The sequence below is a fragment of the Centroberyx affinis genome, unplaced genomic scaffold, assembly GCF_046629955.1.
Source record: "Centroberyx affinis isolate AG114_WGS23_722 - 3 ecotype Tasmania unplaced genomic scaffold, CSIRO-AGI_Caff_v1 ptg000104l_1, whole genome shotgun sequence".
Taxonomy (NCBI): domain Eukaryota; kingdom Metazoa; phylum Chordata; class Actinopteri; order Beryciformes; family Berycidae; genus Centroberyx; species Centroberyx affinis.
In genome coordinates, this window is record NW_027278806.1 from 5,001 (window position 1) to 19,365 (window position 14,365).

The window sequence follows — 14,365 nt, forward strand, 5'->3', positions numbered from 1 at the left end:
TGTGTACATGGTAGTGAAGCCAAGGCAGACCGGCCTGTTCTTACCCAGCATGCTCCGCTGCAGCAGGACGATCTGGTCTGGGTTCAGGCCGATGATGACATCAGAGTCTGAAGAGACGGACAGGAAAACTGTCCGTACCGGGCTTCAGGTTTGGATCAAAGACATTTCAGACCAGCAGGTCTCATGCTGGTCCAAGGCTTCACTCCAAACCAAACCAAACCAAACCAAACCAAACCAAACTTAACCAGACCAGACCAAACCAAACCAAACCAGAACAACCCAGACCAGACCAGACCAGACCACCTCAGCCCCACAGCAGCTGGTCTCTCTGTCTGGTTGAAGCTGTTCTCAATAGAAGCAGCTGCTGGTTGAATCTAGTCAGTGTTGTTTTGGAAAACTGAGTTAAAGAGATATTCATCATGTTGGAATGAAACTCTTCCTGGTGTTTTTCTCTCAGTCTTCCTGCTGAGCCGCTCTGACACCAACAGACTCTTAACAGAATGAATTTATATTTATAAAGCTGATTTATGATAAAATGGTGAATCCATCCTGTCTGACCTGTCGCTCCATCATGCTGTAAAGATTGACCTTTTTCATCAATCAATCAATCAATCAATACGGACAATGATAAAAGCATTTCTGCTGCTAAATCTGGATTTGTGTTCAATCTCATTATTGAGTCCTGCAGCAACCTGCTGATTAGAAACCTGCTGCCTGTCTGTCTGCACAGACTCTACATACTACATACTACATACTACATACACTGCTTTCTTCTGTCAAACCCTCTGAGCATTCTGGGATGTCTTCAGGTGCTGTGACCTCTGACCCTGAGCTGCAGCTCCTTCTGCTGTTATAAATGTAAAAGTGAGGCAGTAAAGGGTTAATGTGCTCTTTAATCCAGCAGCAGCAGCTGATAATGTAATAACTGTCAGATAATATGATGATGAGTCAAATCATGAAATGTCCTGAATGAGTCAAACACAATAAAAGCAGATAATGTGATAAAAGCCCAGAAAATGTAATAAGATTTTCAGACTGATGTTGTAATAATTAAAATAGTTACCCTCCTCATCATGAAATAATATAATTTTAAATCATAATATAATTTTAAAAATGAGGAAAAACATTTATGACCCATTCACAGGGACATTTTATTACAATTTGACAAGTTATTACATTATCTGACGTGTTGCAGTTTTGGTTTCTACACCAGCAGGACGGCTTGGGGAGCGACAGATCACAGTCAGTGTGTCGTAATCTGATTCCTGTAATCTGTTACAGTCGAGATGTTTTCTTTGGTTTCATCGGGAAAAAGCTGCCGGACGTCGGTTTGTAGCTGATAATAAAACTTGTTCAAATCAAGTCACTGTCTGCAAACTGAAAGGAACTGTTGGTTTAAGTTCAGAAAATAATGATTTTGAAAGCACAGAGACAGTCATTTCCTCCCTCAACGCCGACTCTTCAGACAGGAAGACGAGTTTATAAACACAGAATAGCTGTTTCCTGTCCCCAAACAAACACTTCCTGTACCGAAAGCTACAGAAACCTCCGGAGACAGAATCTCCGAATGCCAGAATGATGATCCGAATGACAGAATGCTTCGTTTTAACATTCACCACTGATTCTCTCATTAAAGTTTTACAGTGTATTATCGGAGTAATAATAATTTTGTAAAACTATTATTACCCTGAAAATACACTGTAAAACTACTACCTTGATAATACAGAGTAATGATATCAGATGAGTCTCTAATAATAGTCTATTATCAAGGTAATAGTTTTAAAGTGTATTTTCAGGGTAATAATATTTTTACAGTGCATTATCGGAGTAATAATAATTTTGTAAAACTATTATTACCCTGAAAATACACTGTAAAACTATTACCTTGATAATACAGAGTAATGATATCAGAGTAATAATAGTCTCTAATAATAGTCAAGGTAATAGTTTTACAGTGTATTGTCGGAGTAATAATAATTTTGTAAAACTATTATTACCCTGAAAATACACTGTAAAACTACTACCTTGATAATACAGAGTAATGATATCAGATGAATAATAGTCTCTAATAATAGTCTATTATCAAGGTAATAGTTTTAAAGTGTATTTTCAGGGTAATAATAGTTTTACAGTGTATTATCGGAGTAATAATAATTTTGTAAAACTATTATTACCCTGAAAATACACTGTAAAACTACTACCTTGATAATACAGAGTAATGATATCAGATGAATAATAGTCTCTAATAATAGTCTATTATCAAGGTAATAGTTTTAAAGTGTATTTTCAGGGTAATAATATTTTTTACAGTGCATTATCGGAGTAATAATAATTTTGTAAAACTATTATTACCCTGAAAATACACTGTAAAACTATTACCTTGACAATACAGAGTAATGATATCAGAGTAATAATAGTCTCTAATAATAGTCAAGGTAATAGTTTTACAGTGTATTATCTGGGTAATAATAGTTTTACAGTGTAAAGAGAACGGAAGAAACAGATTCAGCTGTTAGAGTAAAAAAAACCTAGAAAAGGTTCAATCTGACTTCCTTCCCATCAGGGGAGTTTGACCTTTGACCCCTCAGGATGTGATTCCTGAAGTCTTTATTTGTTCCTCACACATGACAGTCCGTCTGTCCAGGAGGGGAAAAAAAAAGTCACTTTATTGGCAAAAATAAACAGCAACAGTTTCCTCATACAAACACATTAAAACTGTAACTCAGCAGAAGCACTGTGACGTTTTCTTACATTAATGAACTCTGTTATATTTTCTCCAGGATCAAAGAACAATTCAATAATATTTCATATATATACACACAGAAACCCCATGAGAATATAAAGACAACAGCAGACAGAGCAGAACAGACGGAAACCTTTAAAGGGTTAAAGCAGCTTCCACACAGCTGTTCGTTTCCTCAGACAGTGTGTGTGTGTGTCCCGGCGTGACGGACAGGACGGCCCGGCGGTCACAGGTTCGATCCCCTCTGTCCACAGGTCCTTGAGCCTGAACCGCTGCCGGTCTCATCAGGTGAAGAACCATAATGTAAACTGACACGACTCTAAACCTGCTGGTCTGTATTGTTTGCGCTCTAGAGATAATAATTATTACCCAGGTGACCAACTCAAACTCTAAAACCCCACAAATATATAAACACCAGAAACATGGAGAAACTGAGAAGTGTCTTTGATGTAAATCATTGAATAGAAAATCAGCCACATAATTATTTCCTCACCAGCAGCGACAGTCACACGCTTCCACCAATCACACGCTCCCTTCCTCATGTTGCCTCCTTCTCATTGGTGGTTTCCATGGAGTCCTTGCCGGCCGCCTCCTTGCTCCTCATGGCCATCTTCTCGGCCTTCCTCATGGCTCGTTTCTTCGACCGCCTCATCATGCAGCACTTCACCGCGGCGAGCACCAGCACCACCAGCACCACCAGCGCCATCACCGCGATCAGCGCCGGGATCAGGACTCCGGACAGGGCGCCGCCGTCCGTGGGACCGGGCGGGGGCGGCGGGGGGGAGGCGAGGGACCGGTTCGGGCTCGGGTCGCCGTCGCCTCCCTCCAGACACGCCTCCGAACCCTCGGCGTGGCGGGTCCCTCGCCGGTCGTAGCAGACGCACAGGTAGGATCCTTCCGTGTTGACGCAGTCCCGCCTGCAGGGGGCGCTGCGGCGGCACTCGTCCACATCCACACAGGTTCCAGAGGCGTGTCGCTCAAATCCGTCGCCGCAGGCGACGCAGGCGGCGTCGGCGGATCCGTTCAGCCGCCACAGCGCCGGGCTGCCGGAGCACCGCAGCTCCAGCAGGAGTCCGGACCAGCACTCCACCCGCAAGCTGCCGCCGGCCGGGTCCGGAGTCAGAGAGCGCGCTCCGGGGATGTTGGGGATGTAGCCGCCGCATCGCCCGGGTTCCGGTTCCGGTGTAGTCTCGGGTTCTGGTTCCGGTGTAGTCTCGGGTTCCGGTTCGGGTTCTGGTGTAGTCTCGGTTCTGGAGCCTGTCTCTGTCTCCTCAGGCAGAGGCTGCATGCTCTCTTGCTCTCCTGCCTGTCTGTCTCTCAGCTCGCAGATGAACGGGTAGCGGGTCTTGCAGGGTCTGGAAACGAAGCCCCAGCTCCTCACCTCCGACCCGTCGAAGTCCCCCTCCAGCGCGGCGCAGCGGGTCGTGGTGCAGGTGTGCGGCGGCTCCACCCTCCAGACGGCCCGCTCCGCCCGCCGGTCGCCGCTCTCCGTCCAGCCGAAGCCCCTCAGCGGCAGCTCCGGCACCACGCACCGGTCGTTGGCCTTCCTCAGCCCGACCCAGAAGGCGACGCCGCGCCGCGAGCCGGACAGCGAGGCCGAGACGAGCTTCCGGACGTCGGAGGCTTCCCGCTCGGTGCGGAGCTCGGCGAGGAACGTTCCCCCGACGGAACATTCCTCCAGCGCGCGGTCGAAGCCGAGCGGCTCGGACCGGACGACGTACGGCGCTTTGGGCTCGGCGGAGACGTTTTGGAGCAGGAAAACAGTCCAGAGGGAAATCCAGCAGGAGAGAGAAGACTCCATCTCCCCGTCAAAGTTTGTATTTGTCACAGTTTTCGGTTTGTTTCTTACCGGATTTCTAAAGAAAGCAGAGTACAGTTCCTCTTTCCTCTGTTCAGCAGCTGCAGGATACCAGTAGAAGATATCAGATGGTTTCTCTGCTCCTGGTTCAGACTGAGATCTCCTTCAGCTGGTCTGGAGTCACAGCAGAAACCCAGACAGTCTCTCCAGTTTATCCACCAGTCTCTCCTAGTCTCTACCAGTCTCTCCAGTTTCTTCTCCGGCCTCTCCTTCAGTTTCTCCTCCAGTCTCTCCTTCAGTTTATCTTCTGGTCTCTCCTTCAGTTTCTCCTCCAGTCTCTCCTTCAGTTTATCTCAGTTTATCTTCCAGTCTCTCCTTCAGTCTCTCCTCTCCTCTCTCTCTCTCTCCACAGTAGCTCTACTGACAGACTGAACAGCGGTCTCCTCCCTCCTCGTCCTCCACATTAACTCTCCTCTGTCCTGTGTCTTGCCCGCCCCCCCCCCCCAGTCCCAGCCCCAGCCCCACCAACCCCCCTCCCCCCCCCAGGCAGAGGAAGTGTGTTCTGTCTTGATAGAGCTGCTGTTTGAGCTGGTTTCCTCCGGAGAGTCGGCCTGTTGGAGGGCGGAGGCTCCGGCTGCAACAACAGCAAAGAAAAAAAGCTTCAAAACTAATTAACTCAGCAGCCTGAGGCCTCACTCCTGTCAGAGAGGGAGGATCTGGATCTGTCCCGTGTCTGTCCCATGTCTGGATCTGTCCCATGTCTGGATCTGTCCCATGTCTGTCCCATGTCTGGATCTGTCCCATGTCTGTCCCATGTCTGGATCTTTCCCATGTCTGGATCTGTCCCGTGTATGTCCCGTGTCTGGATCTTTCCCGTGTCTGGATCTGTCCCATGTCTGTCCTGTATCTGGATCTGTCCCATGTCTGGATCTGTCCAGTGTATGTCCCGTATCTGGATCTGTCCTGTGTCTGTCCCGTATCTGGATCTGTCCTGTGTCTGTCCCGTATCTGGATCTGTCCTGTGTCTGTCCCGTATCTGGATCTGTCCCGTGTCTGGATCTGTCCCGTGTCTGTCCCATGTCTGGATCTGTCCCGTGTCTGGATCTGTCCCGTGTCTGTCCCATGTCTGGATCTGTCCCGTGTCTGTCCCATATCTGGATCTGTCCCGTGTCTGGATCTGTCCCGTGTCTGTCCCGTGTCTGGATCTTTCCCGTGTCTGTCCCATATCTGGATCTGTCCCGTGCCTGGATCCGTCCCGTATCTCTATGCTTCACTGGATCAATACTGAAATCTGTTCGTTCTGACCCTGAAGTCAGCCTTGGGGTCAGTTCACACTCCTCCTCCACCCGGCTGGTCCGTCCAGGCAGATGGAGATCTGCAGCGCTCCACTTCCTGTCTGTCCTCACCGGGCTCTGATTGGATGCAGATAAGCAGGGCTGTGATTGGAACAATGCTGTGGGCTCATGTGGACAAGCAGGAAGTCACACACACACACACACACACACACACACACACACACACACACACACACACACACACACACCAGTAGAACAGAAACCTCTCTCTCTCTCTCTCTCTCTCTCTCTCCTACGAAGGTAAATATGTTGCAAAATGTGAGAGCTTGTAGACTTGACGTGAGAACTTGTAAAATACGATGTGAGAACTTGAAGAACAAAAATGAATGTGAAGTCACAGAAAAAATATTCACAAATGTGTAGATTGATATTTACATGAATACAATGACAGCTGCAAACTTGTAATCCAACATTTACTCATATTTATTTATTTTACTTGAGTCCATTTTCCAGCACAACCAAAACTCTGTGATTACAAAATCTGGAGATTCTCAATGCGTGGGGGGGGGGGGGGGTCAAGGCGCGCAGATTTGTCACTTTGTGATGCAAGAAAACGCATTTTAGTCTAGGCATTTTAGCCAAAAATGTGGGTCAACCTCTCACAAATTGCAACAAAAACAAACTCGAAATATGGTTTTATTGTGAATCAGCGACATAAAGTGCAGTCATAGGTGGAAACATCAGACAGACACATTTCCAAAGAACAATTATTTTGCTTGCATTAGTGAAATCATTCATTTCATTCATTCATTTCATTCATTAATTTCATCTAATCCTCCTGGCCATTTTCAAATCCACCTGCTTTCAATGAAGTGTCTTGAGAGGGAGAGAAGAGGAAACATGAGAGACAGCAGAACACATCACATCACATCACAACACATCACATCACATCACATCACATCACAACACATCACATCACATCACATCACATCACAACACATCACAACACATCACATCACAACACATCACATCACATCACATCACAACACATCACAACACATCACATCACATCACATCACATCACAACACATCACAACACATCACAACACATCACATCACATCACATCACATCACATCACATCACATCACATCACATCACAACACATCACAACACATCACAACACATCACATCACATCACATCACATCACAACACATCACATCACATCACATCACATCACAACACATCACATCACATCACATCACATCACAACACAACACAACACATCACATCACATCACATCACAACACATCACATCACAACACATCACATCACATCACATCACATCACAACACAACACAACACATCACATCACATCACATCACAACACATCACATCACAACACATCACATCACCTCACCTCACCTCACCTCACCTCACCTCACGACACGACACGACACGACACGACACGACACGACACGACACGACACGACACGACACGACACATCTCATGACATGACATGGAAATGTTCTTACAGACTGTACTTGCAGAGCTGTGGTAACAAAGAAGCCCTACAAACTGCATCGTCAGTGCAGCACCTAAGAAACTCAAAGACTAAGATTCCATTATATTAGCAGGTGGATTTGAAAATGGCCAGGAGGTCAGGAGGCCAGGAGGTCAGGAGGCCAGGAGGTCAGGACCACACAGGTGTCCACTGCCTGCCTGAGTTGTGCAGCACACAAGAGGAAGCTGACACCAGAATGGTGCTGCATGTATATTTGTGAAGTTGCAGTGACCGATTCCAGATGTTGTAATCACAGAGTTTTGGTTGTGCTGGAAAATGGACTCAAGTAAAATAAATAAATATGAGTAAATGTTGGATTACAAGTTTGCAGCTGTCATTGTATTCATGGAAATATCAATCTACACATTTGTGAATATTCTTTCTGTGACTTCACATTCATTTTTGTTCTTCAAGTTCTCACATCGTATTTTACAAGTTCTCACATCAAGTCTACAAGCTCTCGCATTTTGCAACATATTTACCTTCATACTCTCCCTCTCTCCCTCTCTCTCCCTCTCTCTCTCTCTCTCTGTCTCTCTCCCTCTCTCTCTCTCTCTCTCTCTCTCTCTGTCTCTCTCCCTCTCTCTCTCTCTCTCTCAGTTCAATTCAATTCAAGGTGCTTTATTGGCATGAAATACAAAAGTACATATTGCCAAAGCAAAGTCAACAAATTCAATTAACAGTAATCAAACTTAAATGTACAATTGATATGTCAACAAATATACAACAATTAATTAACAATTGATCAATTTCTCTAAATATGTGACAGTGTCAGTGTCTCTCCTGTCAGACAGACAGGCTGAGACAGACTGGGCTGCAGTAGAGGCAAACTCCTTTTTCTCTCCTAGAAGGTTTTAGTTTTTCATTTGATGGGAGGTTTTCAAAATCTGTGTATATTGATTTGAATTTGTGGAGGTAGAGATCTCTGATTCCTGCAGAGTTTGGACAGTGCAGGAGGAAGGTCAGCTCCGTCTCCTCCTCTGCCTCAGCAGAGGGAACACAGCCGCTCCTCTCTGGGTTGCCAGGTCTGCCTGTCTGTCCTCTCTGGGTTGCCAGGTCTGCCTGTCGGTCCTCTCTGGGTTGCCAGGTCTGCCGGTGTCAGCCTGTTTCTACAGCCAGGCTGTGTTCACTGAGTCTGTATCTTGTCAAGGATTTTCTCAGTTTTTTCTCAGTCTCAATGGTCAGGTGATCTGCCGTCATGTCTGTCTGTTTAGGGCCAAATAAGTTTCCAGTTTGCTTTTGGATTGTGTCACTTCTCTCCAATATGTTTCATATTTTTCTTTTTGTTTTGTTATAATTTGGTTGGGCCAGATGGACTGAGGTCTGTCCTGAGGTCTGTCCTGAGGTCTGTCCTGGGGTCTGTCCTGAGGTCTGTCCTGAGGTCTGTCCTGAGGTCTGTCCTGAGGTCTGTCTGTCCTGAGGTCTGTCCTGGGGTCTGTCCTGAGGTCTGTCCTGAGGTCTGTCCTGAGGTCTGTCCTGAGGTCTGTCTGTCCTGAGGTCTGTCCTGAGGTCTGTCTGTCCTGAGGTCTGTCTGTCCTGAGCTCTGTCCTGAGCTCTGTCCTGGGGTCTGTCTGTCCTGAGGTCTGTCCTGAGCTCTGTCTGTCCTGGGGTCTGTCCGTCTGTCCTGAGGTCTGTCCTGGGGTCTGTCTGTCCTGAGCTCTGTCCTGAGCTCTGTCCTGGGGTCTGTCTGTCCTGGGGTCTGTCCGTCTGTCCTGAGGCGGAGCAGTGAGCTCCAGGACCAGCTGGCAGAGGGAGCCTTCTTACTGCTCAGCTCCTGGCATTTCAGGGCCTTGTAGTGGTTGGAGTTGGGGTTGCTGTTTTTTAAGTGGTTGTAAAATTTGATGGCTCGTTTTTGAATATTAATTATTAATGGATATTGGCCTAATTCTGCCCTGCATTCAGAGTTCGGGGCGTTTCTTTGTACCCCCAGTATGAACTTGCAGAACTCTACATGCAGGGTCTCAATTGGATGCTTCTCCCAGATTTGAAAATTTTGTCTTATTTTGGGTCCCCAGACTTCACTACCATATAGTGCAATTGGTTCAATAACTGATTTGAAGATTTTGAGCCAGGTCCAAATTGGTATATCAAATTGGATTTTTCTTTAAATTGCATAGAAAGCCCTTCTAGCTTTCTCTCTCTTTGTCTCTCCCTCTCTCTCTCTCTCTGTCTCTCCCTCTCTCTCTCTCTCTCTCCCTCTCTCTCTCTTTCTCATTGTGTTTTGATGAAGTGATGTTGACCTGCTACTGTAACAGGATGGAGCTTTCAAACACACACACACACACACACACACACACACACACACACACACACACACACACACACACACAGCAGCATGGGATTTTAACAAACAGTGGAAATGTGATTCATTATGTGATGAGGGAAATGTAACTCTCTCACACACACACACACACACACAATGAATACACACCCACCAGCAACAATAATGAAACCTCAACCATTACGAGCCCATTGTTGACTTTCACACACACACACACACACACACACACACACACACACACAGACTAATGTAAAAGGCTGGGGGTTGATTGTTGTCACAACGACCCAGATGCTTCCTGCTTCCTGGAGGAAGTGGCAGAAGAATGGCAGGAAGTAGCAGGTCGAAGTGGGCGGGGCTCCGGCTAATGAACTGCTGTCATGGAAACGGTGTCATCGTTTAGCTCGGTAACCTGACTCTGCTCACCCTAACCCTGTGTGTGTGTGTGTGTGTGTGTGTGTGTGTGTGAGAACAGTAGAATACAGTAGAGTCAGACATTTCTGGTGGATTAAATAAGGAAGGAAGGAGAGAGAGAGAGAGAGAGAGAGAATGAAGCAGGGAGAGAGGATGAATGGGATTTAATTTGATTTAAAAACATGATCTCCATCTTGAAGTTCCAGCAACAATGAAGCTGAATTATATTGAATTATATTGAATGGGGGGTGGGGGGGCAGGAAGTAGAGTTGTGCATGACAGGAAGAGGAGGAGCCAAAGTTACAGAGTGATGAGAAGAGGAAGTCACTTCAAAGGAAAACTCCACTAACGAGTTTTAACGAGGTTGATGAAGTTAACGAGGTTAATGAAGCTTTTCTGGTTTATCACACATCAGCTCCTCTTCAGGAAATACAGACTTTAATATTTTCACAGTAAATCTGGACTACAGCAGCTTTAAATGTGTCTGTACTGCTAAAACCTTCCAGATACATCTCTCTCTCTCTCATTCTCTCTCTCTCATTCTCTCCCTGTGTCTTTCTCTCTCTTTTACTCCTTTTACGCCCCTGATCTTTTTTCCCTTCTATCCCTGTGTGTGTGTGTGTGTGTGTGTGTTAGCAGAGCAGAGGCGTTAATCTCCATTAGATCAGAGAGGAGAGAGAGACATTAACTGTGATTAAAAACACATCAGAGAGAGAGAGCAGATGAAGCTCAGTGACCTTGTGTTGGATGGAGGTGGATGTTTTCCTGTTTGGTATTTTTGCTGCTGTAGTTCAGTTGCAGTTTAGGTTTAGCTTAGCTTTACTTTAGTTGTAGTTTATCTTTAGTTTAGCGGTGGTTAATATTTTGTTTAGTTGTAGTTTAGCTATAGTTAATGTTTAGCTTAGCTGTAGTTTGCTATAGCCTAGTTTAGTTGTTGTTCAGCTGCAGTTTACTTGTAGTTTAGCTGCAGTTAGCTGTAGTTTAGTTGTAGTTTAGCGTCCTGTATTTTAGCTGTAGCTTAGCTGTAGTTTACCTGTAGTTTAGTTGTAGCTTAGTTGTAGCTTAGCTGTAGTTTAGTTGTAGTTTAGCTTCCTGTATTTTAGCTGTAGTTTACCTGTAGTTTAGTTGTAGCTTAGCTGTAGTTTAGCTGTAGTTTAGTTGTAATTTAGCTTCCTGTATTTTAGCTGTACCTTAGGTGTAGTTTGGTCGTAGTTTAGTTGTAGCTTAGCTGTAGTTTAGCTGTAGTTTAGTTGTAGTTTAGCTCTACTTTAGCTGTAGTTGAGTAGTTCATCCAAATGGTAAAAGTTAAATAGGAGAGAAGAAACTCAGACTGTGTGGGTGAGACAGAAAGCAACAGGAATTTTCTAAAACAGCTTGCTGAAAGAAACCGAAAAACTCCAGATGAGAAACAGAAACTAGATGACAAGACAGTTTACAACTCAACAACACAACACATCAATAACAAGAAAGAAAGAAAGAAACAAACAAACAAACAAAAAGGAGGGAGATATAGGAAGAGAGAAAGTTCCACATCAGTTGGTTTTGGACTCGACAACACAGACTGGTCAGCTGGATTTCTAATGTGCTGCAATCTGATTGGACTGTGTTGGGTCTGTTGTGTTTACTGTTGTTCATTAACACCTTCAACCAGAGAGGAGGAGCTAACGGTGAAGTCAGCTGCTGTAGTGAAACCCTGCAGGACTCCACTGGAACACTGTGCTGCAGTGCAGTGTGTTCTACCAGCAGGTTCAATATCATATTCAAACCTGTGATACTGGAAGCACATGCTGTTTTTCTGACCTGACACATAACAGACATCTGCTATGTGCTGTGGAAACAGGTCCTGTGTGTGATGTCATCAGATGATGCAGACGTCATCAGCCAATGATTGATGGCCCTGGCTTCAGCCCCGCCTGCCCATTGTGTTAATGGACCCACGGGTGCCAGGCTTTATCCTGATTGATATTGGCACAGAGCAGATTAGAAGTGTGTGTGTGTGTGTGTGTGTGTGTGTGTGTGTGTGTGTGTGTGTGTGTGAGAGAGAGGGGGGGGGGGAGTGAATGCCCTTCATTTCACTTTTCTTCTGTTTTGTTTTCTCTCATTTCCCATTTTTATCTCAGATATTTTACTATCACTGTTTTTGTCTTCATAGAGCTAAACTTGGGAGCTGACCAGTACAGCACAGTCTGTACTGGTTTCTACTGGGAGCTGACCAGTACTGGTTTCTACTGGGAGCTGACCAGTACAGCACAGCAGCAGATGGGGTTCAGTGCCTTGCTCAAAGTCAGCTGACCTTGGTTGAAATCAACCTTGGTACTCAGACCAACATAAGCATTTTGTTTTCCATGGATTGTTTGCACACGTGTGTTTTCATTATTCTGTATCTGTGCTGCATTGTATTATATCTGTAGGTTAATAATGTCACTCCAGTGGAGCCTGGGAGGAAGAGCTGTTACCATGGTAACAACGGGATCCAATACAGAATAGAGTGATGGTGATGCTGTAATGGAGGACTAATGTCACTTCTTTTCATAGCATTCTCTATATAGGGTAGTGAAGAGCTACAGGTGTGATAACTAGGGGTGTGATAACAGGTGTGATAACTACAGGTGTGATAGTTACAGGTGTGATAACTACAGGTGTGATAACTACAGGTGTGATAGTTACAGGTGTGATAACTACAGGTGTGATAACAGGTGTGATAACTACAGGTGTGATAACAGGTGTGATAGTTACAGGTGTGATAACTACAGGTGTGATAAGAGCAGGTGTGATAACAACAGGTGTGATAACAACAGGTGTGATAACTACAGGTGTGATAACTACAGGTGTGATAACTACAGGTGTGATAATTACAGGTGTGATAAGAGCAGGTGTGATACAAACAGGTGTGACAACTACAGGTGTGATAACAACAGGTGTGATAACTACAGGTGTGATAAGAGCAAGTGTGATAATTAGAGGTGTGATAACAGGTGTGATAATTACAGGTGTGATAACAACAGGTGTGATACAAACAGGGGTGACAACTACAGGTGTGATAATTACAGGTGTGATAACTACAGCTGTGATAACAGGTGTGATAACTACAGGTGTGATAGTTACAGGTGTGATAATAACAGGTGTGATAACTACAGGTGTGATAATAACAGGTGTGATAACTACAGGTGTGATACCAACGGGTGTGACAGATACAGTTGTGATAATAACAGGTGTGATAACAGGTGTGACAGTTACAGGTGTGATGACAACAGATGTGATAACTACAGGTGTGATAAGAGCAGGTGTGATAATAGCAGGTGTGATAATTACAGGTGTGATGACAACAGATGTGATAACTACAGGTGTGATAAGAGCAGGTGTGATAATTACAGGTGTGATAACAACAGGTGTGATAACTACAGGTGTGATAACAGCAGGTGTGATAACAGGTGTGATAATTACAGGTGTGATAACAGCAGGTGTGATAACAGCAGGTGTGATAACAGGTGTGATAATTACAGGTGTGATAATTACAGGTGTGATAACAGCAGGTGTGATAACAGGTGTGATAACAACAGGTGTGATAACTGCAGGTGTGATAACAGCAGGTGTGATAACTGCAGGTGTGATAACAGCAGGTGTGATAACAGCAGGTGTGATGTATGTAAAGTATGGGTGAGTTTGTGTTTCTGTGTGAGTTGTTTCGTCTCCCCGGGGCTCAGTGTGTTTCCTATGCGCTCTGACAGTCGTGGGTTTGAACTCCAGATACAGCTGATGCTGCAGAGTCTCTGTCTGCAGGTGTCACATTTTACCAAAGAACAACTTGTATCGTCGTCACTTTCAGCGACATTGAAAAACATATTGATTTTAACAACTAATTTAATCCAGTATTGCGTCCTAAATTGAGAAAATTCTTCAAATAAGTGAAACAACATTTTTTTTATTGTTTCACTCGTTAGATTTTGTAAGGAGGTGATTGTTATGTGATTGTTCAGTTTAGTGATGTCTGATATTGTCTGTCTGCCTGTCTGCCTGTCTGTCTGCCTGTCTGTCTGCCTGTCTGCCTGTCTGTCTGTCTGTCTGCCTGCCTGTCTGTCTGTCTGCCCCCCTCTTCTATTGAGTCACTATTTAACAGTGGTAAACAGCTGATGGTGATGAACCAGATGACTCAGACACAGAAGGAGCAGACAGCAACACACTGACAAGCTGCTGCATCTATACTGCACTAGTACTGCAGTACAGCGGTCGCCGTGGTAACAGTCTCCCATCCTACATCTATCCTGCACTAGTA

At 45.1% G+C, this 14,365-nt stretch overlaps 2 protein-coding genes across 2 annotated transcripts; one reads left to right on the plus strand and one right to left on the minus strand.

The window, feature by feature from the left end:
- Positions 1 to 2,362: 2,362 nt before the first annotated feature.
- Positions 2,363 to 4,939, minus strand: clec14a (C-type lectin domain containing 14A). Its single transcript, XM_071524248.1, has one exon. It carries the CDS (start codon positions 4,542 to 4,544, stop codon positions 3,282 to 3,284), a length of 1,263 nt encoding a protein of 420 aa, XP_071380349.1. The 5' UTR covers positions 4,545 to 4,939; the 3' UTR covers positions 2,363 to 3,281.
- Positions 4,940 to 7,485: 2,546 nt separating this feature from the next.
- Positions 7,486 to 13,849, plus strand: LOC139648183 (period circadian protein-like). Its single transcript, XM_071524236.1, has 9 exons — positions 7,486 to 7,528; positions 12,245 to 12,356; positions 12,702 to 12,815; positions 12,906 to 13,010; positions 13,098 to 13,184; positions 13,332 to 13,451; positions 13,539 to 13,580; positions 13,668 to 13,727; positions 13,840 to 13,849. The coding sequence occupies exons 1-9, from the start codon at positions 7,486 to 7,488 to the stop codon at positions 13,847 to 13,849; spliced, it is 693 nt and encodes a 230-aa protein (XP_071380337.1).
- The last annotated feature ends 516 nt before the right edge of the window (positions 13,850 to 14,365 follow it).

Excerpts from the sequence above, each read along its gene's own strand:
- clec14a (XM_071524248.1), bottom strand. The coding sequence starts at position 4,544 with ATGGAGTCTTCTCTCTCCTGCTGGATTTCCCTCTGGACTGTTTTCCTG.
- LOC139648183 (XM_071524236.1), top strand. The coding sequence starts at position 7,486 with ATGGCCAGGAGGTCAGGAGGCCAGGAGGTCAGGAGGCCAGGAG. Across the intron at positions 12,357-12,701 it reads ACAGCACAGCAGCAGATGGG|GTGTGATAGTTACAGGTGTG; the intron begins GTTCAGTGCCTT and ends TGATAACTACAG. Across the intron at positions 13,011-13,097 it reads TACAGGTGTGATAACAACAG|GTGTGATACAAACAGGGGTG; the intron begins GTGTGATAACTA and ends TGATAACAACAG.